We start from the raw sequence: 23,198 nt of genomic DNA on the forward strand, positions 1-23,198 counted from the left end.
TTTACCTGAAGCAGGAATAACCCAGACTGTCTTCCCCAGCAAATTCTTCATATGCACCACGGGAACTTTGTCCCCCTCTACAATATGTAAAAGTTCTGACTGGGCTGGGCCGGCCCTGTTGGCAGATCCTTTGGTGTTGACCAACCAGGTGGCCTTTGGTAAGTGTGTATCCCAATGCTTGAAAGTTCCCCCACCCATTGCTCTCAGTGTAGTTTTTAACAGCCCATTGTACCGTTCGATTTTCCCAGAGGCTGGTGCATGGTAGGCGATGTGATATACCCACTCAATGCCATGCTCTTTGGCCCAAATATCTATAAGGTTATTCCGGAAATGAGTCCCATTGTCTGACTCAATTCTCTCTGGGGTGCCGTGTCGCCACAAAATCTGTTTCTCAAGGCCCAGGATAGTGTTCCAGGCAGTGGCATGGGGCACAGCGTATGTTTCCAGCCAGCCGGTGGTTGCTTCCACCTTGGTAAGCACATGGTGCTTGCTTGGCGGGTTGGTGGCAGTGTGATATAGTCAGTCTGCCAGGCCTCCCCATATTTATACTTCAACCATCGTCCTCCATACCAAAGAGGCTTTAACCGCTTGGCTTGTTTAATTGCAGCACATGTTTCACACTCATGAATAACCTGGGCAATAGCGTCCATTATTAAGTCCACCCCTCGATCACGGGCCCATCTATATGTTGCATCTCTGCCCTGATGGCCTGAAGTGTCATGGGCCCACCGGGCCAAAAATAATTCACCTTTATGTTGCCAATCTAAGTCCATCTGAGCCACTTCAATCTTAGCCGCTTTATCCACTTGTTGGTTGTTCTGGTGTTCCTCAGTGGCCCGACTCTTGGGTACATGGGCATCTACATGGCGTACCTTCACCACCAGGTTCTGCACCCTGGCAGCAATATCTTTCCACAGTGCAGCAGCCCAGATGGGTTTACCTCTGCGTTGCCAGTTGCTCTGCTTCCATTGCTTCAACCACCCCCACAGGGCATTTGCCACCATCCATGAGTCAGTATAGAGATAAAGTACTGGCCACTTTTCTCATTCAGCAATGTCCAGGGCCAGCTGGATGGCTTTCACCTCGGCAAATTGACTCGATTCACCCTCTCCTTCAGCAGTTTCTGCAACTTGTCGTCCAGGACTCCATACAGCTGCCTTCCATCTCCAATGCTTTCCCACAATACGGCAAGAGCCATCAGTAAACAAGGCATACTGCTTTTCACTTTCTCACAGTTTATTATATGGTGGGGCCTCTTCAGCACGCATCAGCTCCTCCTCTGGTGACATTCCGAAATCTTTGCCCTCTGGCCAGTCCATGATGACTTCTAGAATGCCTGGACGACTGGGATTTCCTATTCGAGTTCGTTGTGTAATTAGTGCAGCCCATTTACTCCATGTAGCATCAGTTGCATGATGTGTAGAGGAGACCCAGCCTTTGAACATCCAGCCCAGCACGGGCAACCGGGGTGCCAGAAGGAGCTGTGCTTCAGTGCCAGTCACTTCCGAAGCAGCTCGAACCCCTTCATACGCTGCCAGTATCTCTTTCTCAGTTGGGGTATAGCTGGCCTCAGATCCTTTGTATCCCCGACTCCAAAAGCCAAGGGGTCGACCTCGAGTCTCCCCTGGAGCTTTCTGCCAGAGGCTCCAGGTAGGACCGTTCTCCCCAGCTGCAGTGTACAGTACATTTTTTACATCTGGTCTGGTCCGGTCCGGACTGGTCCAAGGGCTACTGCATGAACTATCTCGCGTTTAATTTGCTCAAAGGCTTGTTGCTGCTCAGGGCCCCATTTAAAATCATTCTTCTTCCGGGTCACATGATAGAGAGGGCTTACAATCAAACTGTAATTTGGGATGTGCATTCTCCAGAACCCCACTGCACCCAAGAAAGCTTGCGTTTCTTTCTTATTAGTTGGAGGAGACATTGCTGTTATCTTGTTGATCACATCTGTGGGGATCTGTCTACGTCCATCTTGCCATTTTATTCCCAAAAATTGAATCTCCTGTGCAGGTCCCTTAACCTTACTCCATTTTATGGCAAAACCAGTTTTCAGCAGGATTTGGATTATTTTCTTCCCTTTCTCAAAGACTACTTCCGCTGTATCGCCCCACACAATAATGTCATCAATGTATTGCAGGTGTTCTGGAGCTTGCCCCTGTTCCAGTGCAGTCTGGATCAGTCCATGGCAAATGGTAGGGCTGTGTTTCCACCCCTGGGGCAGTCGGTTCCAAGTGAGCTGGACACCCCTCCAAGTAAAAAAGCAAACTGTGGCCTGCACTCTGCTGCCAAAGGAATTGAGAAAAATGCATTGGCAATATCAATTGTGGCATACCACTTGGCTGCCTTTGACTCTAGTTCATACTGAAGTTCTAGCATGTCCGGTACGGCCGCACTCAATGGTGGTGTGACTTCATTCAGGCCACGATAGTCTACTGTTAGTCTCCATTAGACTTTCACACTGGCCATATGGGGCTGTTAAAGGGTGAGCGGGTCCTGCTGATCACCCCCTGACTCTCCAGTCTACGGATCAGCTGATGGATGGGAATCAGGGAGTCTTGGTTGGTGCGATATTGCCGCCGGTGCACTGTTGTGGTCGCAATTGGCACTTGTTGTTCTTCGACTTTCAGCAACCCCACAACAGAAGGATCCTCTGAGAGACCAGGCAAGGTGGACAGCTGCTCAATTTCCTCAGTCTCCAAAGCAGCAATACCAAAAGCCCATCGGCACCCTCTCTTGAGGTAGTCTATGCCGAGGATGCATGGAGCCTCTGGACCAGTCACAATAGGGTGCTTTTGCCATTCCCTGCCAGTCAGGCTGATTTCAGCCTCCAGCACAGTCAACTCTTGGGATCCTCCTGTCACTCCAGAAATATAGATGGGTTCTACCCCTTGACAGCTTGTTGGCATCAGGGTACACTGTGCATCAGTATCTACTAGAGCCTTATACTTCTGTGGGACTTATGTGCCAGGCCATCTGATCCACACAGTCCAGTAAATCCGATTGTCCCCTACCTCCACCTGGCTGGAGGCAGGGCCCCTCTAATGGTCGTCACAGCATTGGACACTTAAGTCGTGGTAAAACGGATTATTCTTTGTTATCACAGGAGCTGGAGTAAAATCAGCTCTTCCACTAATCTGGGAGACTGCTCACCAGAGACTGAAGCCGTAGCCCTCATGGCATGATCAGTCTTGGCCCTTGCTCCCCTCTTCAGTTCACTCACCCGTTCCTCCAAAGCTGAAGTAGGTTTTCCATCCCACTTTGTCATGTCTTCTCCGTGATCCAGCAGGTAAAACCATAGTGTACCCTGTGGCGTATACCTCCTGTATCTCCTCTCTTGAACAATAGGACACCTTTTGTTATTAGCTGAGACGTGTGTTGGTACACGTGAGGAGCTGGATAAATCAGATAGATCATCCCTCAATTGTTTGAGGTCCTGGGACAGTTTTTCCACAGCTGAGATGATGGAAGGGGTGAGATTGTCTTCGAACTCTCGGAGTTTATGAACCATTTCATCCACTGTTAGTGGTACTATGTCATTCCAGGTTACTGTTGCCAATGAATGGGCATATGATGACGGTGCATTCCATGTAAGTTTTCGCCACATGGGTCGTGTACATTCAACTTCGTCTGGATCTATGGGTGTATTCCCATTATTCGGCTTGATGTGATAGATCATCTCTACGATGGCTGATTCCCTCAGAGACTGGATGCCTTTGTCTATAGTAGTTCACTTGGCCAAACGACTCATAACGTCGTCCTTGTATGGAAACCTTTCTTTTACAGCTGCCCAGAGCCGCCTCCAAAGACTGAGGGACTTTTTCTCTCTTGCAATTGCTTTGTCAATTCCCCCTTCTGTAGCAAGTGATCCCAGCTGCTTGGCTTCTGTACCTTCTAGTTCGTGACCATCGGCCCCATTGTCCCAGCATCGGAGTAACCAGGTGATGATGTGCTCCCCTGGTTGACGGGTAAAATCTTTTTGCATATTCCGCAGCTCAGTTGAGGTCCAAGGTCGAGAAGTTACCTCTTCTTCTTCTTCTTCATCATGTGATGATGACTCCTGATCAGATGCTAGACCGGGTGGTGAATTCATTGTTTCTTCATCTTGCTTCACCCTTCCTGCCTCTTCTTTGCTTGTTCTCTTGCGTACAGGGGCAACCGATATTGGTACGAATTGGTCCTCTGGTTTGGCTGCAGTGATTATCACTGTGGTTTGAGTAGTGACTGTATTTGTTGCTGGGGGTGGTGTAGCTGCTGTGCTTGGAGCTGGGGTAACCGCGCTGTCTGTTGCAGTTGAAGTTTGAGCAGCTGCTGTACTTGCCACTGGGGTAGCTGCTCTGTTCATTGAGGCCAAAGTTTGAGTAGCGACTGTACTTGTCGCTGGGGGTGGTGAAGCTGCTGTGCCTGGAGCTGGAGTAGCTGCGCTGACTGTTGCTTTCTTTGCTCTCAGATCCACCGACATTCTTTTCCTTTTGAAGGTGCTGGATAGTGTTGAACAAGGCCCTGTAAGCATAGGCCAAGCCCCAGCACATTGCCGTGATTTGACCATCTCTGGTATGGCCAGAATGACCACACACCTCATTTAAGTGTTTTACTAATTCTTCTGGATTTTGCAGTTGTTCGGTAGTGAAATTCCAAAGTACTGGAGGGGCCCACTGACCTAGATACTTGCCCATACTATCCCACACACCCTGCCACTCATGGCTGTCCAGCCTCAGGGAAAAACTCTTGGTCCTCCTACATCATTGTTTGACCCCAGACAAGACCCAAACCTGACTCTGCTTAACTCTTGAAATCAGTCATGGGCAAAACACACTCTGTATGCGTGCTAGCATGGTGATTCCCATCACCATCAGCAAACAAGTCTCAACAACATTAAAAGGCCATTCAAAAACTTCAAAACTCTCAAATGTAAATGGTCTGGGGGGGAGGACTGGGAGGGTAAAAGAATGTCTCCTTCACAGGTTGAGCGCCTGAGAAGGAGAAAAAAGCTGTGTAATTGCTAAGCACTTCTATTATATACCTCCATCAATGTCAAGCTTTTCATGTGCAAAGATCTCGTTTGCATTTCTGCAAAGGAAAGAAACATGTCATCATCTAAATTACAGGCTTTAATGAAGGCCTAAAATGAAAATAGCGTGGATCAGATAGTATTTTAAGGGTTGCAGCTCATACTTGGTTCATCTTATTCTGTCTCTTGATGCCCAAGTAGAGTTAGCAGATGACAATGCTGCATTTTCTTTCTTTTTCCACTGTCATAACTAGAGATCAAGAGGGATCAGCTGTGCATTTGTCAGTCTCAGAATGCCAGGAAGACCTTTGACAAAAATTACTCATGATCTAAGTAATTGTGATCCATCAAAGGCCGGAGAAAAAGTATTAAGTAGGGGAACTGGGGTGATAAAAGGGGAAATAGAGCCAGGTGAAAAAAGTGAGGGGAAAATAGAAGTGTAATGGGAACAGAGAAGGAGAGATGAGAGTGAGATGGGAGAAAGGATACAAAATGAAATGTGACTAAAGCACAGATAATCAAATCACAGAATATCTCAAGTTGGGAGGACCCATAGGGATCATTGAATCCAAATTCCTGTTCCTTGCAGGACTACCTAAAAGTAAACCATATGACTGAGAGCATTGTCCAGGTGCTCCTTGAACTCTGACAGCCTTGGTGCAGTGACCAATTTGCTAGCAAGCGTGTGCTAGCAACCAACAACCCTCTCAGTGAAGAATCTTTTTCTAATGTCTAATCTGAACTTCCCCTGACGCAGCTTCATTCCATTTCCCTGTGTCCTATCATTGGTCCCCAGAGAGGGATCAGCTGCCCACCTTGAGAAAGCTGTAGACTGCCATGAGGTCACCCTTCAGCCTTCTCCAAGCTGAGCAAACCAAGTGACCTCAGCTGCTTCTCCGAAATCTTGCCCTCGAGACCTTTCACCATCTTGACTGCCCTCTTCCTGACATACTCTTAATAGTCTGATGTCCTTTTTATATTGAGATGCTCAACACTGCGGGCAGCCTTTGCTCTAGTTCCTCAGTATGATTTTTTTTTTCAGCACACCTAACCTGAATAAGTTGGGGATATTAGCTGTCTGATGGTCTTTACTGCCTGATCGTAAGGCTGACTGCCCTAGCACAAGTCTTTTGGGGAATGGCCATTTTCTTTTTCTTCTAGTTTAACTCCAGGAGAAGACAATGGTGCAAATAACTGATGTGAGACACTTACCTTCTGTAATAAGGACCTTTCAGCTGCTGTAGTCCGTAAATGGTGCTTTCTGAAGAGAATGAGCATGCCCTTGTATTTGAACATCTTCGTGATAAGTGTTCAATGTCAGCCTTTGGCTGATCTAAAGAAAAAATCTATAGGAGTTATTCTTCTGACAGAAGCAGGGGAACAGCTTGCTAGATTTTGAGTTTTTTAGTGTTGTGAAGCCACTGGTTCATTAGGACTGGCAAAACAAGCTATAGATGAAAATGATTCAAAATCAGCATCAGAATATCACTAGCTTATTACAGATCAAAGCAGCTTTGGAGTTAGAGGTGAGCTAAACACTGGCAGTCCTTCAGAAACTCATCAGCTGGTCTTTTGATGGACACTGAACAAGTGCAGAAAACACATAAGAGCTTAGAATCAAAGCAGACAAGATAAGGCAAGAAGGAGCTTAACATATGAATCAGAGGGAAGGTTTAAGGTCCATAAAGAAAATGAGTTGTTCCAATTTTCCTCTTTTTCCTGCTTCATTGTGCAAATAATCAGATTTGTAACACAGATCTTGTTGCGACACAAATCCTGACTGGCATATTTTTGTACTATATTTTGCATGTGAGCAGATTCTGGATCAAAGCCCACCGCTTTTGGAGCCTTCATAGGCCAAGATCAGTTGGCAGCTGTGGCTTGGTTCCAAGTAATGGGTAAGGATTTTCATGACACAAGGTGTACTGTACCTTTCACTGAAAGGTGCCAGTTCATTCTGAAGGCAGATGCGACCCAATGGTATTTCCTCAATAATGAGTCATGCATTCTAATGCCTTCTAGAAAGTTTTATTTCTCTTTTTTTCTTTTTCTCTATCAGGTCAGATGGAGACTTGGATTCTACAGGCTTGGATGAATTGTTGATGTTTCTTTTTCTTTTTTTTTTTCTTTTGTGTCGTGGTACAGCTATAGGAAGCTTGAAACAGATGGGATGGGTTATCTATGGACAAGGGGCACTGGTAGTATTTTTGTAGCAGAACCTTAGCTTTTCTGCTGCTCCTCAAAAAGTGAGCACTTTCCTTTTGGGGAAACCCACATGGTGGCTGCACAGTGGGATTATAGAGGGAAATGGGTAATGGAAGGATAGAAGTGGAAGCATACTCTTCTGCTACAGCTTGGGCAGGCTAGTGAACAACCCTTCTATTTCTGGGGCTGGCATGCAAAATTCAGGCTCTGCTTTCACCTCAGAGATGGTGGCACTGTTTTTGTTATATTGGTGCTGGGTGTAATTTAGTGCCTTATAGGAAGAAAAATGCTGCTGGGGGCAGAGCTGCAATACACAGATGGGATCCCTACTTGTTAATCATGTTCTTCAAATAAAATCAGTGGTGACCCTTATGTGCATGTGGGAATTGGTGTGTAAGCCCCTTTTTTCACACTGAAGCTCTGTCCACCCACAGAAATGAAGAAGAGAGACAAGTTTTTGCTTTTGTTTCCTCTTCCTTTTCTGTTTAAGCTGTAAAAACAAGAAGCTGCTTTTGATAAAATTGGATTAAATGAGATTCATGAACACAGTGCTGCAGAACACCAGACTCAAACTCCATTTTGATGTGTTCTCATCTAAGCTGGGAAGACCCAAGCTTAAGAAACACAGCCTCGGACTGAGGGATGAACATTTCCATCTCATTCTTTGTAGATCTTGCAACAGAAAGTTGAAATTGATCAAGGCCTGCTTATGCAGCTCATATCTGAAGTAATTAGACTCTTAAATTTCTGGAGAGGGAGTTCACTCTGAGCCAACGTGGAATAAGTACCCAAGGTATAGATGACTTCCCAATGAATTGCCTTCCCCTGCATATATTAGTGATGTACCTCTTCCTGTGGACCCTCTGCCTATCTGTGTCCGTCTTCTCATATCACGACCTCCTGTTACCCTTTCAGCAACACGCGATGATCCAGAAACCTGGACCAGATAGTGAAGCGGAGGAACGCACTGTGGCTTCCCAAGCCACAGTCAGGCAGGACATTGCTTTTACATGAAGAGACTGTAAACAAGCACCAGCACAGTCTGAACACTATTCCTCTTCTGGAAACAACATGGCACAGTCTGGTTCTGTTACATTGCAGTATCTGACTATCCCTGTTGGACGAAGCAGGGTGTTGGATTTTGTGAATATTCTTTAGTTGTATCTTGTCAGTTCTGCCTGCAGGTGTGCAAACCCTGCAGCCCTCTGAAATCATTGATGTGATTGCGTATGACAGTCATTAGTGGGTAAAACAGAAATCTGACTGTGAGCATCTGTTTTGAGGGAGCCAAATACAATTAAAGTTTAACCATGCTGCATTTGCTCTTTTATTTACTGGGACCTGGTCCTTCTTGTTAGGGATTGCAGTCACATTTCTTGTGGTCCTCTGACTTGCTGCTTTTTGTTGTTTATGTGTATTTCATCTGAATATGTTTTTGTATCACAGGTTGGGTCAGAGGTTTGTTTAGGGATTCAATGCAGGATAATGATACTCTACTTTGTTGAATGTCTTCAAGATTTTCTCAAGGCTAATTCTTTCTGGTTTCATGTTGTTCTGAATGGGCAGACTACACTGCTGTGTTTCCCAGCATAAATCAGGTAGAAAACTACAGTTGCAGGGTTTTTTGCTTATAATATGCCCAAACTGATATTGTTGCAGTAAATGTCAATATGAAACTAATACAAAGGGAAGAACTGGCTGTCTGACATCAGTTAGTTGCTTATACTAAGAGCCCCTGATAATTCTAATTATTAGGTATGGTTGTAAATTAATGGCACTGTAGTCAAAGTACCTAGGCAAGACTGGGACCTCACTGTGGCAGGCTTTGTGTAAACTAAAACTAAGTAGAACTCAACCATTCTGCCAAAAAAAAAAAAAAAAGAACTTTTCTGAAGTAAGGGAAAAAAAATAAAGAAAAGAAATGAAATGAAAGCAGCACAGAAATGTAAGTTTCTGAAGGTACTGGCTCAAGCAATAGCAAGGATGCAAATAAGAGTTTCTTGATGAGCACCAGTCCGCTTGCCCATGGCACCCAGTATGTCTCAAACTATTCCAGTTGGGTGACTGTCTAATGGTCACTAGTGTTTCTGCTTTGAAGCAAGTAGAGCTTTTCCACTGGCTTCTACAAGCTCTCTAGATTGTACTGCAAAGGGATATGGTTTGGAATTAGCCTGAAACCACATCATATTCACCTCTTAAATTTGGTTGGTTTGTTTCACTGACTTGACTTGTATTCATACCAGCAATATGGAAATAAAAGGTTTAAGAGAGATTTGCATGTTTCCTACACAAGGATTTTCATATTATTTCAGAATTTCCCACTTCTCTACGTCACTTAGTCCTGAACTGAGCTGGAGCTACTTTTTATGTGGGAATCCCTAAAATGGGCAGCTGTCTTATACCTGTCTACTGTATTTTACCAGTTAGATATCCATGAAGTTGTTGAGCAACAGGATGGATTAAATGTGGTCTTATTCTGCAATTAATTCTATGTACTTGCCAATAAATAAATAATGTTTTTACTTAAATGAAATTCATGTAATGGTAAGCTATAGATGAAAGGAATTATGTTCTCCCTTAAGAGACTGATTCTGTAGTCTCCCCAGTCAGAGAGTGATTATGGCTTGGTATCCAATTTATTTCAGGGGAAAACTGGATCAGGTATTGAATGTGCTAGGAGGAAAGCACTCAGACCAGCATCTGTGCTTTTATAGTGTGAAGATATTACTTAGGTCTTGGAGAATCTTTGCATAAAGGGGTGTCTTGAGTTCAGGCCTACCAACAAATATGTAGAAAACATTGTTTCATTTGGAATGTTTTAAACTTTCTAACTTGATCTTATTTTAACTTGGGTGACCATGGCCATCTGTTTGTTATGGTTATCTATATGTTACCTGATGTTATTTTTAGCTCTTTGACTATGCTTTCTGTTTACAGTCATTCATATTACAAAAGGACTCATGGTTTGCAGGACACTTTCAAAGTGACAGAATGCAGAATTGCTTTAAAGAAATGTTAATTTCCTTTGAAAATGTCTTTTTTTTTTTGTTATTCCTTATTATTTAATTGATTTAGTTACGTTTAAGATGGGTATATGTAGATAATTTTAGATATGTGTCTGTCACTTTTTATTGCAACTCTGAAGCCTTAAATGCAAAGTTTCTTGCGTTAACGTGCAAATGAGCAGTATATGCCCTCTCTCAAGGTGAAGTACTTGCATTCTCACATATTGCCAGTGGAGAGCAATAAGTGTCCTCCTAAGGGAGACCTTGATGTCCAGTTTAAATTTCTGAATTTGCCTCCTTTGACTGGTTGGTGAGTTTGAGAATGTTTTTAAGGAAACTGCTTCTGAGTGTGTAAACCAGATAAAGTGAACCTCTCTGTGTTTTGTTTTGCTGATGGATTTAATTGTTTCTTGGGACATCTGTTGCAATCATTTTTCTTTGTGACTTTTCTTCCTGAAAAAACCTTTTTCCCAGTACCTCATTGTGTTACAGATTTATTCATGCAAGACAAAGAATGGTGGTGTGGGACACATAAGTCTCTTGGAGATTTTTTTAAATAAGGATCTTCAATCCAATTTCAAAATACAAGTGATTAAAGATGAGAGGGATGCTTGCATTTTTACAAGTACTCGATACTTGCACTGTTGTTACTCCCATGCTACTTATTAATATTCCTGTGTTGGATTTTTGACGAGCGATGCTCCCTTTGAAAAAGGCTTGGGCTGCAATTCTGAAGACTTCATCATGGCTGGAATTAGTCCTTCTGTGGGTAGATAACTGTCAGGCTGCTGGGTAAAGGCAGAGCCCCCTTTCTCCCCAGGAAGCAACAACTTCGAGAATGAATTAAGGCTAGTTCCAATCAAATTTCCTTTCTTTAAGAGGTCTCCCTTATTAGTCAGTCCATCTGAGTTCGAAGGCTCCACTAAATGGTAAAAGGATTCTTTTTTTAACTGAGCTGTGCCTCTGTCAGGACCAGTGGCTCCTTGGTGAGAATCTTTGTGACCTCAGCAGTTCTTATCTCATTCATCATTTAATCCTTTTACCTTGTATTTATTGATGCCATGAAAAAAAATCAGATTATGATATTATGTTGGCTTCAGTAGGGTCATACATAAAACCTCAGAGTGGGTGAAAGTGTTATAACCTATGTCAGTGAGTTCATTATCTGAGTATGTGAGCTTTGGACTGAAGAACCCAGCCAGCTTTTCTGCTGTGCTGCGAACTGCACTGCTATGCACGTGGTAAGATCTCCTGTTGCCAAGAGTGTTACTCTTCTGCCAGGCATTTTTTGCAACTGTTTTTGTGCAACTTGTACTAAGGGCTTAACAAAACAGAGATGTGGGTTTTGGTGGAGTTCACGTACATAATATTTTAGCTTACTTTTTGTATTCCAGTAGTTGAAGTTTACTCTCAATCTTAGACTTTTTTTGTCCAGATAGATTATTTTAACTCGCATCTGTAGGTGCAAGATACTACCACAAAATTATGTGTGTAGTCATATATATACATGTGCAACTGAGTTTTGGTCTTGGAGTATGTGGGTGTACTTGTCTGTCTTCAGTCTGAACCTTGTCTCTTAAAGCACCAAGGTATCCGTTATCTGTTCTGTTGTTTTGTTGAGTTGACCATCTGAAGTTCAGAGGGCTCTGAACTTCAAGTTTGCAGAAGACTCTGCGTGTTTACCTTGGTTGGGAGGCTGTAGAGAAAACCTGCTTGACTTTGGAGCCAGCCCATTTTCTGATTACCTTTCAACACTCTTTATGCAAAGGACTTTTCAACTCGTGCACTGTTCTGGTGGTGGTGGTGGTTTCTTCTGTACCTGAATTGTGTCAGGCCCAGGGACAGCTGTCATGCACAGGCACAATAACAGTTCTCTCCTGTTTATGTACTTTCAAAACATTGCTCCAAACACCCTAAGATCTTAAGACACCAGAGGAGTGCAGAGTTGCATCTTCTATAAGCCATCGGAGGCCACCGAATCACTCCTCTCTGAACTGTTCCAGCTCTTTAGGCCAGCAGTGATTCCATAATTCAGATTCCAGTGAATAAAATGGGAGGAAAGTGCAAATACATTATATTTTTGCTTTATTTTCTTTGTTCCCTGCTCAGCCTTGCATACACAAGAATAACTGAAAAAGCTTTTAGAGAAATCACTTTTGGGTAGGAAAAAATTAATTTCTGAGGAAAGTTGTTACATATTCATGTCTTTAGTTATCCTTTGCAGCCCCACCAACTGCAAAAGTTCAAAGCACAAATATCAAATTACAAATAAAAATATAATAAATTCTATTGATTTGTGCCTATCCTCTATATATGGCCATTAAGGGGTGCTATTTTGCCTACACAGAGATAGACACGTTATCTAGAGAGAAAGTATCAATGTAAAATTTATTATATTTTTCCGTAATGTGCTCTGAACTGTTTGAACAATCTTACACATAAGCACACAAACACAGATGGCTTGGCTGTTCTGTTTGTATTTGGCGTGATAAAAGATGCCATCAGCTGCTGTCTTGTTCAGCCACACTTAATCATCCCTTGATGGTCTCAGAACTAGAGCAAAACCTGGGTTGTGAGAATCTGGATTTGTGAGAACATATGGAATATTTGGCTCTTACGATGGCCATTCTCATGCATTGATGAAGGTTTCTGTTTTCCCCTATAAAGAGGCAGTGAAATATCCTGTGTAGGGGCTCCTCATGTACTTCAAAGCAAAACGATTGAGGCTTATTTTAAGCCATTTGTGAAATGTGTTCACATTATGCCTGCTGAATTTGCACCAAAGTGGATGAGAAACACATGTTCCTTCTCTTCCTTGGGTTCTGCTGAGGGAACAGTAAATCTTAGAAGGCAGCTGAAAGAGTTATGCAATAGTTGCCTGGTGGCACTGAGTTCCTAAGCACTCAAGATTTACATACGATTGAGCTTTTAGTCTCTTCATGATACTCAACGAATAGTTATTTTGAAAAAAACTTTTCTTAGGATAATGAATACTACTTTTCAAATACCAGAAATTAGGAAATTGTAAACATTTTTTACCTTCTATTTTTTATTTTCTTGTGCATTGTGTGATTAGCTCATTCATGAGACAAAATACAAGAGAATAGGATCAATTTTTAAGCGAACTTTGTGTTTTCTTCAGTTATAAACTACTACTAAAACATTACAGAATAAGCTGAGGGGGATGTACAGTCTATAGGTTGTTCGGAGTGCATATTGAGCCTGATATGCCTGATGGTATGAAAACATATGGTAAGGTGCCAGATGTTGGTATTCTATCAAGTGAAGGATATGCAGGAGGGGTAACATTTTGCAGTCCTCATTTCTTCCTAGAAGCTGCTCTGTATGCTCTACCTGACCTTCATGCTGGTCTCCAGACATGAAGAGGACTACACTGTCACCTTTCTCTCCTGTTTTTTGTCCATTTCAACTGGAATGCCTTGTTTTTGTTGACTCTCAGGTTTGTTGTTTGTCTTGAACTAGGTGCCAAGTAAGCAAGCAAAAAGATTTACAGAAACAGCTGTAAGTAAGACATGAGAGATATACCTCAAATATTCTGACCAGTAGGTCGAAAGAGATGATCTTGCCCCTCTACTCTGCTCTTGTGAGAATTCACTTGGAGTATTGTGTGCAGTTCTGGTGTCCTCAACATAAAAAGGACATGGAACTGTTGGAACAAGTCCAGAGGAGGGCCACAAGGATGATCAGGGGACTGGAGCACCTCCCGTATGAAGACAGGCTGAGTAAGTTGAGGCTGTTCAGCCTGGAGAAGAGAAGGCTGCGTGGAGACCTCATAGCAGCCTTCCAGTATCTGAAGGGGGCCTACAGAGATGCTGGGGAAGGACTCTTCGTTAGGGACTGTAGTGACAGGAGAAGGGGTAACGGGTTAAAACTTAAACAGGGGAAGTTTAGATTGGATATAAGGAGGGAGTTCTTTCCTGTAAGGGTGGTGAGGCACTGGAATGGGTTGCCCAGGGAGGTTGTGAATGCTCCATCCCTGGCAGTGTTCAAGGCCAGGTTGGACAGAGCCTTGGGTGAGATGGTTTAGTGTGAGGTGTCCCTGCCCATGGCAGGGGGGTTGGAACTGGATGATCTTAAGGTCCTTTCCAACCTGTCAGCATACCTAAGCCCTCCCCCCATTTTGCTTGTGAAATGTAATACAGCATGAGAGTGGAAGGGAAAGAAAATAAATAGGAAAAAATGGATTAAAATGACACATAGCCAAAATAAAATTCCGTACATCATTACTAGTTTTCTCTCTCCTCTGTTTATTCAGGGATTCTGATAGCATATAAAAACTTAAGGAAAATAATAATTATGGAATAAGTTGAGGCTATTAAATTGATTTCATTTCTTTTCTGAGGCTTCCTATTGGATGTCTGCTAGTATTTTCCATGGAGAATTAATTTCTGGAAGTCACTGTAGAATAATTTTTTCCCAGTGGGTTTGCATTATGATGGGGGAGCTGACCTGACTCTTGTCTTATCATATCTGAAGATAGATTCCAGGTGGCTATCTCAAAGGTTCTGAAAATGAGGCATTATCATATCATTAGGTAGAGCACAGCTGCAGTGGTAGCAATTACTTCCCTGAATAGGCAAATGTATCCCAACTTGTCTTCGTTGTCCAACCCTCACTGTTTAAAATAAATCAGAGGTATAGTTTGAAAGCTTTTGAGTCTGCATGGAATAGTAAATAATTTCTCTGATGAAACAGAGCTAAGCTATATCATGCCTGTTAGTGTGGTTTGATAAACCTCATCCAATTAATTTTTCATGGGATGTCTAGCAGGGATTGGAGCTAGGAGGCAAGATTTTTTTTTATTGCTGCCGGATTTTGGTTTTAAGAGTGGTCAGCTTATGCAACATAGAGGAACTTGTATGCAAGTATTTTTCTCTAGAGAAATAAGATGATTCCAAAATGTCAGATCCTTCTAGGTGTAGCCCCTAACACCTGCCCCTTGAACTTCTTACAGGGTTTGTGAGAAGCATCCTGATTACTGAATACTAAAGGATACAGTGATTTACAAAATCACTGCTTTTGCCCATGTCTGAAGTCTGGTGATGTAAACAGTTTTTCATCTGGAAATAGTTCTAGTTTTGAAATTTTGTCATCACTTCCGTTACTGTGAATGGCTGCCAGTTCCCATCCTTCATTCCCTGGGAATAGCCTAAGCATCTTGTCAGGCTAAGGGAGAAGGAACAGAGGAAAAATCAAAAGAATATGAAGATCAGCCCCTTTCTCTGCTACCAGGTTATGTTGGCTACCACAGTAAATTGATAATGAGGCATTGACATTTTGTCAGAGACGAAAATGGCTTCAGAGATCGTGGTGGAGGAAGGGCTTGTACAGCCCTTTTTCACTTCAAGAAAATTTCTTCCTACACACCCTCTCTTGAGCTCTGCTCTGGTTTTCCACTTACACCTCATCATTTGACTTCTCTGTTTATGATGGGAATGCCTTTTCATCTTGCAGATATAAAGTGTCATTACAACTAGCATATGTGACTCTTTTTATCCTGTCTTGTAGTAGAGGAACTTGAAACTGGAAAGGAATTGCCAGCCTGGTTCACAACAGGAGACCATGTAACTGCAATTAAATCCAGTAGTCCAGCTTTGAAGTTGCCAATGCCAAAAATATCAGAAGGTTGTGCCAGAAACCCTCCAATATGTGCAATAATCAGCACCTCTTTTTTTTCACATATGATTAAAGAGTTTAAACTCAGAAGCCTGGTGTTTGAAGCCCTTCCAGCATCATGTTGAGTATTAAACTGATACAGCTCTGCTGGTTGCTGCTATTTCTAAAGGAATTCCTGTTCTCCCTGAGTTTCCCAGTATGACTACACAGGGTGTGAAAAGGTTCTCTGTTTTGCCAGTTTTGGAAATTGTAAACAGATTTTAATAGCTTCTACTCATGATAACACTGATGGTTAGTTTTATAGCCTCCTACTGAGTTTTCCCGTATTGATAAATACTTCTCTTCCTGGTTCCCTCTGTTTGTGTTTTTAATTCTATGTGCATGTGCTCCTGGAAGCACAGAAGTTATAATTACGTGTAAATGGGACCCAGGCATCTTCTGCTTCCCCAGAGTGGTGTCCACAATAGGAAGCTTGCCTCAGCTGTACTACTTCTGTGGAAGGTCAGCTAGTGCTGCTGCTTGAATGATTGTTCCTAGCACATCCATGTCTGCTTGACTGCCCTGCATGCTTTTGTAATATGGCAGGGGGGTTGGAACTAGGTGATCTTAAGGTCCTTTCCAACCATGACTATTCTATGATTCTATGGTGATTCTATGGTATTCACCACCCTCTCCAATTTAGGGTATATAGATTCACCATTTAAATTAAATGTGATTTAGAGTTGCTGCCTCTTCATACAGGTTGTTGGCATTTCAGTTTGACACTGACAAAGTTTGCAATTTTCCTTGATACAGCATAGCTGGCATTGGCTGTAAAAAGAAGAGAAATTCTTCAGACCAGTGTTAGGATGAGAAACTCTTCCTCTGTTTCCATTTGAGATTTGTCAGCAATAAAAAGGCTTTTGATTGTTCTCAGTCTTCCACACTTGGGAGATGAAATCCAACAGCAGTTTTAAAGCAGTAGGATTCTTTGAAATAATAAAAAAATATATCAGGTCGATACTGGGCAGATGTAAATTGTGGGAACGGAATCATAGCATGTTTATCATTAGAGTATCTGGTTTCTGCCTATGCATAAATATGAGAGAAAAAAAAAAATCAGGGTGAAAACACCTTCGTGGTAGTTATTTGCAGCTGATTCAGCAGAACTCCACAGAGAGGTGCTTCAGTCTGCACAAGCCGTATGCTCATATAAGGCACTTGAGAGATAGCTGTGCTTAGGGTCAAAGATCCAGCTGAGCTTGGTTCCCCATGGGAACACCTCAGGTAAGGGAAATAGGTTTCTACAGCCAAGAGCAAATACAGAATTGAAGTGTCTGGTGCAGTATCTTGGAAAATCTTGAAAACATCTTTAGATATTACTTCCTGAATATTCAGGCACCTGTTGGTCAAGGAAACTCTTAGTGTGGTTCAACAGCAAGGCTGAAACTTGAACCTCTGAGATTACTGCTAAGGAACAACTCTGAACAGATATCTCATCTAAAAGGACACAGACATCATATCTAGCCGAGAATGAATCAGGAAAGAAGCAGAGGAAGTAAAACACAGGTCCTAGGAATCCCGTGAATTGGAAGAAAAGCAGAGATTGATAGAATTAATAGAAGAGAGGGGATTTAACAAGATTAAAAATAACAGGTGAAATCTTGATGCTTCCAGGTTAGAGTTAAAATTTTCCATTGCCACTGCTGGGATGAGCATTTTGACAACTGTATTTTGAAAATAAGCAGCTCTTTTTTCCTAAGCTTGTCAACCTGAGACTGTGATTTCAAGATGAAGAAGGGATCTGAATTAATTAAAATGAGAATTTGAAGTTAACTACATAAAGCACTTGTGTGGATCCTCCCTCTTCAGAATTAGACCTATTTAATTAAATTAAATAGGGTTGTCTTAGGTGCCCTTTAATTTTGGTTGTATGGGGTCTTAATGTGTTTAAACTAATCCACTTGCAGTGTACATGGGCTAACTGTCCTGATTATCACTGTGTAAGCAGTCTTCATATTCTAAGTAGTAGGGTGATATTCTGTCAAATGGTGGACAGAAGAACTTGGTTCTCTAGAGATTATCAGTAAATAAATAGTAGCCAGGACATCTTCTTTTACATAATAGTGCATGCTTTAAATGAGGAGAATATATATATATATATATATATATATATGCACATTTCTGTGTGACAGAAGAGAATTAGCATGGGGAAAATTTTGGTCAATTGGGGTATCTGTTTAGTGCAAAACATATTTAAAAAGAGCTTAAAAATTAAAATATGTTTGTGATGCTTGTGCAAACCTGTATGTTGTTGCCATCTTTGGCAACTCTGTTAGATTGACTTGTGATTGCAACTAGAAGGTTTTCAGACACAAATATGCACTGCAGTGATCACATGCTGCCAGGGCAGAAGGAAATAATAATTCCACTTTATGTATTCAGAATATGTCAACATATAAAAATATGCTATCTAAAATACAAGCCAAAAGAAACACAAAAAAAATGAAATATTCTGAAGTAACAGCAGGGATTTTACAAAACATCTGAGCTGGGGTGACATATCACCTGTCAGCATCCCATTCCCAAAGTGGTGTATGGTGAGGACAGAACCAGGATGTAGCACAGTTGTTCAAGCTGCTGCTGAGTTTTCCTAATTTCTGAAAAATGGCTACTAGAAGATTCAGCTGTGCTTTCAAATCTCTATGCCAAGCTTGGGTTCCTGATAAGGTAGAGTAAGTTTTATGCTTCTGTAGCTGACTGAAAAAAATGATGGAAACCTGATTCTCAAAGAAACAGCACAATATTATTGCTAAGTGATGGATTTTGTGTGATCCAACTTAAGAAAGCTATCATTTTTAGAGTACCAGTGATTGGTACCCAACATGTTGTTTTACCTTCATGTGAATCATTCTGGTTATAAAATAGGATTTTTCTGCTAACTGGAAATTATGTCACTTAACTGCTCAACAGCCTTGTTTTCTTCCTTGTGACCCTAAATGCATCCTCTCGCTTGTCAGTAGGAGGTATTCAGCACAGTGGGTGTTCTCATTACCACTTGACATTTTGCTGTTTGGTTTTCTTCCTGTTGCTATTTAATTATTTGAATTCTTTCATCACCAGTCCCAGGCGCCATTTAGCAAGCAATGTACTATTAGTGCTACTTAACAATATTGACATAGTCACTAGGAAAAGAGTTTAATTTCCAAACAGTACTACAGCATCCCCCCTTGCCATCTGCTCCTGCTGTGTCCCTCACCATTGTGTTTCCCAGTTAACCCTTTCCTCTGGCCCTCTCGTCTAGTGCTCTTGGGGAGGGTGGCACAGGCTCTGCACAGCTTTGACAGAACTAGAAAAGTCCTCTGAAGCTAAAGCAGACTGCAGCTCACTATAATAGCAATGACATGGATGAAGTTTTTGGCTGATGTAAATTGGTGTATATTTGTTTTGTAGAGGCATGGACAAATAGACCAAGCCCAGAAAGCATGGTAGGCTTTCTGTCTTCAGCCGTTTATCACAGGCACTTCACAGCTCCCACTAGTGTTGGGTCTGGATATCTCACAGCCTTTAATGTAATATCTCAAATAAGACTGCAGGGGGAATGTACTGTACCTTTTTGGAGAACAGAGACATCAAGACTGATGGTTAGATTCATCTTCCAGAAGTTAATCTACCTAAAAGATAGATTGCTGGTTGATATTAATAATCCATGCTTCCCTTTCTCCAGTGAAGAGATGATATCTCCCAAGGATGATTTATGTGACTCTAATCACTGGGCCACCTTGACTGTTAAGTGGCAGTAAGAGGCCAGACTGAGAAGGATGCTCAGCTTTAGATGAGCGCAGGTAGAGGCTGGAGAAGTTAAAGGTAGCAGAATACTTTGAGTTATTAAATCTATAGCAATAACATCTGGCTTATGAATTTCCTAAAGTGAAAACATTTGGAGGCTGTGAGTTGCTAAGGTGTAGTATCAGACATGCTTATCCTGGTGTTCGCTTCTTTCCTAAGCATCTGTTCATGGCCACTGCTGGAGCCAACACACAGGGGAGATGGACTTTCGATTCATGTGCTCTTATGTGAGGCCATTTTGGCAGTGAGAAGTGGGAAATATGCATTTACTAAGAGATGACTTCTGCAAACAAGAAGTTGGTAGTAAGGTTTATTTCCAGATCTGAGGTGAAGTGCTACTGACCTACAAACAGAAAAGCTGGAAATCAGTTTTACATAAAGAGCCCGTGCCAAGTGCTGAGTGTCAGCGCTTTATATTGGGTCATGGCAACCCTTTTGGAGATTCAGATGAGCTGTTTCACCATGTGTTCCCCTCAGATGGTGCAAACAGCTTGTTGGTATGAGGAGATTCAGATGTGACATAATTTGGACTTTGGTGTGTAGCTGTGCTGCTACACAAATGCTCCCTTCCTCTGTGACAGCGTCAAGTCTAACAGGGTGGAAGCTTGTCACTTCAAATAACTCTCTGAGAGCACAGAATGTGTGGCCCAAAACCCCGGTATCACTCACAAGAGCGCACACAACCTCCCACTGTCTTGGGCACATGCACATACATGTGTACCTCTCTATTTTGGATATTTGCTCTAGTTGAAAGATTTTGCAGAATTGACAGTCCTAAATGCTGATACCCTTAATGTGTTTTGCTAAGTAGCCAAGCAACCTCACTTTGAGTATTTTGTTGCCAGTTTGGTTAATGTGTGCCTGTCATTTCTTGCAAAGGTCTTTAACTAGTGTTTACAGAGCTGTTAATGGCAGCAACACTGTGTAAATACACTTTAGGTTTGAAGTCAGAATTGCCTTTTATGGCAATCTCTACATAAAAAAAAAAATCCTGATTAAACTGTGCAGTGTTCTCCTTATCAAATTGCAAGACATAAAAAAGGCTAGTGGAATTGGATTCAAAACATCAGGCTGGGCTGCTTCTGAAATGGAAGCTTTTGCTCTCTTTAAAGCATATTCTGCGTGGAATCTAGCAGCAAAAATTTTGGATGCAGGGAGAATATATCAGACTTCACTTTGGAAATTTCCTGTTTGGTTTCTTGAAAACTGCTTTTGTCTAATCATATTTGATTTCACAGATAATTTTATTTAATGTGGATTAAGTAGTATCACATACCCATTGTGGTCTTTCATCACTCTCTGTTTAATTTTGAATGTGACATGATATTTTCTAGTACAGCTAAAACTTGTTCAGTAGTCAGCTTTGAAAGAGAGTGTCTTTCATATCTCTGTAATATGTTATAGATAGCAAGCAAAAATAGTTACTTTATTCTTAAGCTTTTAAAATTCCTTACTCTAATTTGCAGATTACAGCAACCACTGTGGATGGAAAGAAGTGATTTATCCTTGAATCCTGCTCTGTTTAGCACACAGCAGGGAGGATGTATAGTTTAGTACCAAAGGGAGAGGTTACTGGAAGAGTCAAAATGTAGTGCGATAGTTGAAGGACAGGGTGTTAAGTGAGATTGATTTTTCTGCCCAGTGAGTATTGGACATGGTAATTTAGGGCTGATGGTATACCAGTCTTCTGTGATGTGGCTGAATGAAGGCAAGGCTGGTTCCTCTGTTCCTCATAGACCATGGTGATTTCAACACTACTGCTGAGGTTATAATCTATTACTACTAATATAAGAGCATGAAGGATTTTTATTTTGTTACAGAGCCACAGGGTTTCAACTGTAGAAAAAATCCCTATTGAGAAAAAATAAAATTAATAATGCCAAAAAAACAAACCCACTTCTTTCTAAATGTGTATCATTATTTAGGCTGACTTGGAGCCTTCATGCTCTTATGTACATTCCACATATGCATAGGTTTTCTGCAATAATATTGATCCTAACAGAAATGGAAAAAAAATACTGTAAAGTGTGTGCCGGTAGTATTTCTGACAGGTTAGCACCAAGTACCATGAAATCTCAGTAATTTTGCAGGTTTGCTAGTGGCTAGCCTTTTGTAATAATTTTGAGACAAAGCAAATACAGATATTAGCCTTCAATCTAATTTTGCCATATCTTTCTTCACAGCTTCCTGTTATGGGAGGAGCCTTTATGGACTCACCCAACGAGGACTTTAGTACAGAGTACTCCTTGTTTAACTCATCAGCCAACGTCCATGCAGCTTCTTCTGCGCAGAATCCACCAGAAGAGACATCCCGTTCTTCAAATGATGCCATATTGTTATGGATTGCAATAATAGCAACAATTGGAAATATTGTGGTTGTGGGAGTGGTGTATGCCTTCACCTTCTAGGATGACTGTCACTCCAAACACTGGAAGAAAGGATAACTGCAACAGTATTTGTCATGTGTATGTGTGTATATATACATGTATATCTATAGATACATATAGGTAGGGACATTGATTGGTTAAGTGCAGCTGCAGTCATGGAAATGAAATGCAAGTTAATCATCTTGAATCTCAATGGCAGAAAGTTTGGATGCAATTGCAAGTTGTGTGGAGGTGAGAGCTTTCACTGAGAACAGAGCCAATATCAGTTTTGTATAGAAATGTAATGAAAGAGAGGCCAACATACATACAAAGTGACACTTACAGAGACAAGTGCTTGTTTTCTACTATTTAGATTTTTCCAGCAGTTCTGCTGCATTTTGTCAGCTTTTTTTTGTGCAGTTTTTACTGTGGTGTAATGCTGTATGACATTGTTCTATATCATGTTTGCTGGACATCTTGGTTTTCCAGGTGGACTAAATGGCTGGCATTGGCATAGTTCTGAGGAATCACGTGTTCATCATGTGTGAGTGTTCGGCATGTGCATACACTGCTAGGCTGTGTTCAAGTTCATGAATCTGAAAGCTATGACAGGCAAATGTGTGTTATCTAACACTTGCCTTCCACTGTCAATTGCTGGATCTGAAAATACAAGAATTGATGCTAAACCTGTCTGCTGTTTGCAGGGGGAGACACAGCTATTGCAAGGCGTGGCACTTCAGGGGAGCAAGTGTTAAACAGCAGTACAAGCTCCCATTTCTGTTTGGAGGTACTGGATTGCAGTGGTTCATAGACATGTCTCTCCCAGGAATCAGAGGCCAAATACCATGCTTTTCAGATCGTTTCACTGTTCCAGATTTTTTACAACAGCCATGTATTTTCATAAGATTATTGGTGTATCAAAAAAATGTGGGGAAACTGCAAAGCCTGATTAATAGTGAAAGATATGGATGAGAAAAATAGAACTGAAAGAAAGATTTGACACTTCTGTGCTCACAAAGGAGTGAGCACAAGAGTCAGGTATGTCCTGGGATCGAAACAGCACAAAAAAGGTAGTAAGTGACAGATACGCAAGTGCTTATATTTCAGTATTATGATGTCTCTGTGTACTGATGAGGCTTCTGCAAGTGA

At 41.8% G+C, this 23,198-nt stretch overlaps 1 protein-coding gene across 1 annotated transcript in view; it reads left to right on the forward strand.

The window, feature by feature from the left end:
* Positions 1-22,776, forward strand: part of CUNH14orf132 (chromosome unknown C14orf132 homolog) — a 38,067-nt gene extending 15,291 nt beyond the window's left edge. Inside the window, exon 2 of the mRNA XM_057428401.1 lies at positions 21,867-22,776. Coding sequence (XP_057284384.1) covers positions 21,867-22,091 — 225 coding nt within the window. The 3' untranslated portion in view covers positions 22,092-22,776. The remainder of the gene's footprint in view (positions 1-21,866) is intronic.
* Positions 22,777-23,198: the final 422 nt, after the last annotated feature.

The sequence above is a fragment of the Pezoporus wallicus genome, unplaced genomic scaffold (genome assembly GCF_028554395.1).
Source record: "Pezoporus wallicus isolate ANWC-B61680 ecotype Strahan unplaced genomic scaffold, APGP_CSIRO_Pwel_v1 contig_6936, whole genome shotgun sequence".
NCBI classification, from domain to species: domain Eukaryota; kingdom Metazoa; phylum Chordata; class Aves; order Psittaciformes; family Psittacidae; genus Pezoporus; species Pezoporus wallicus.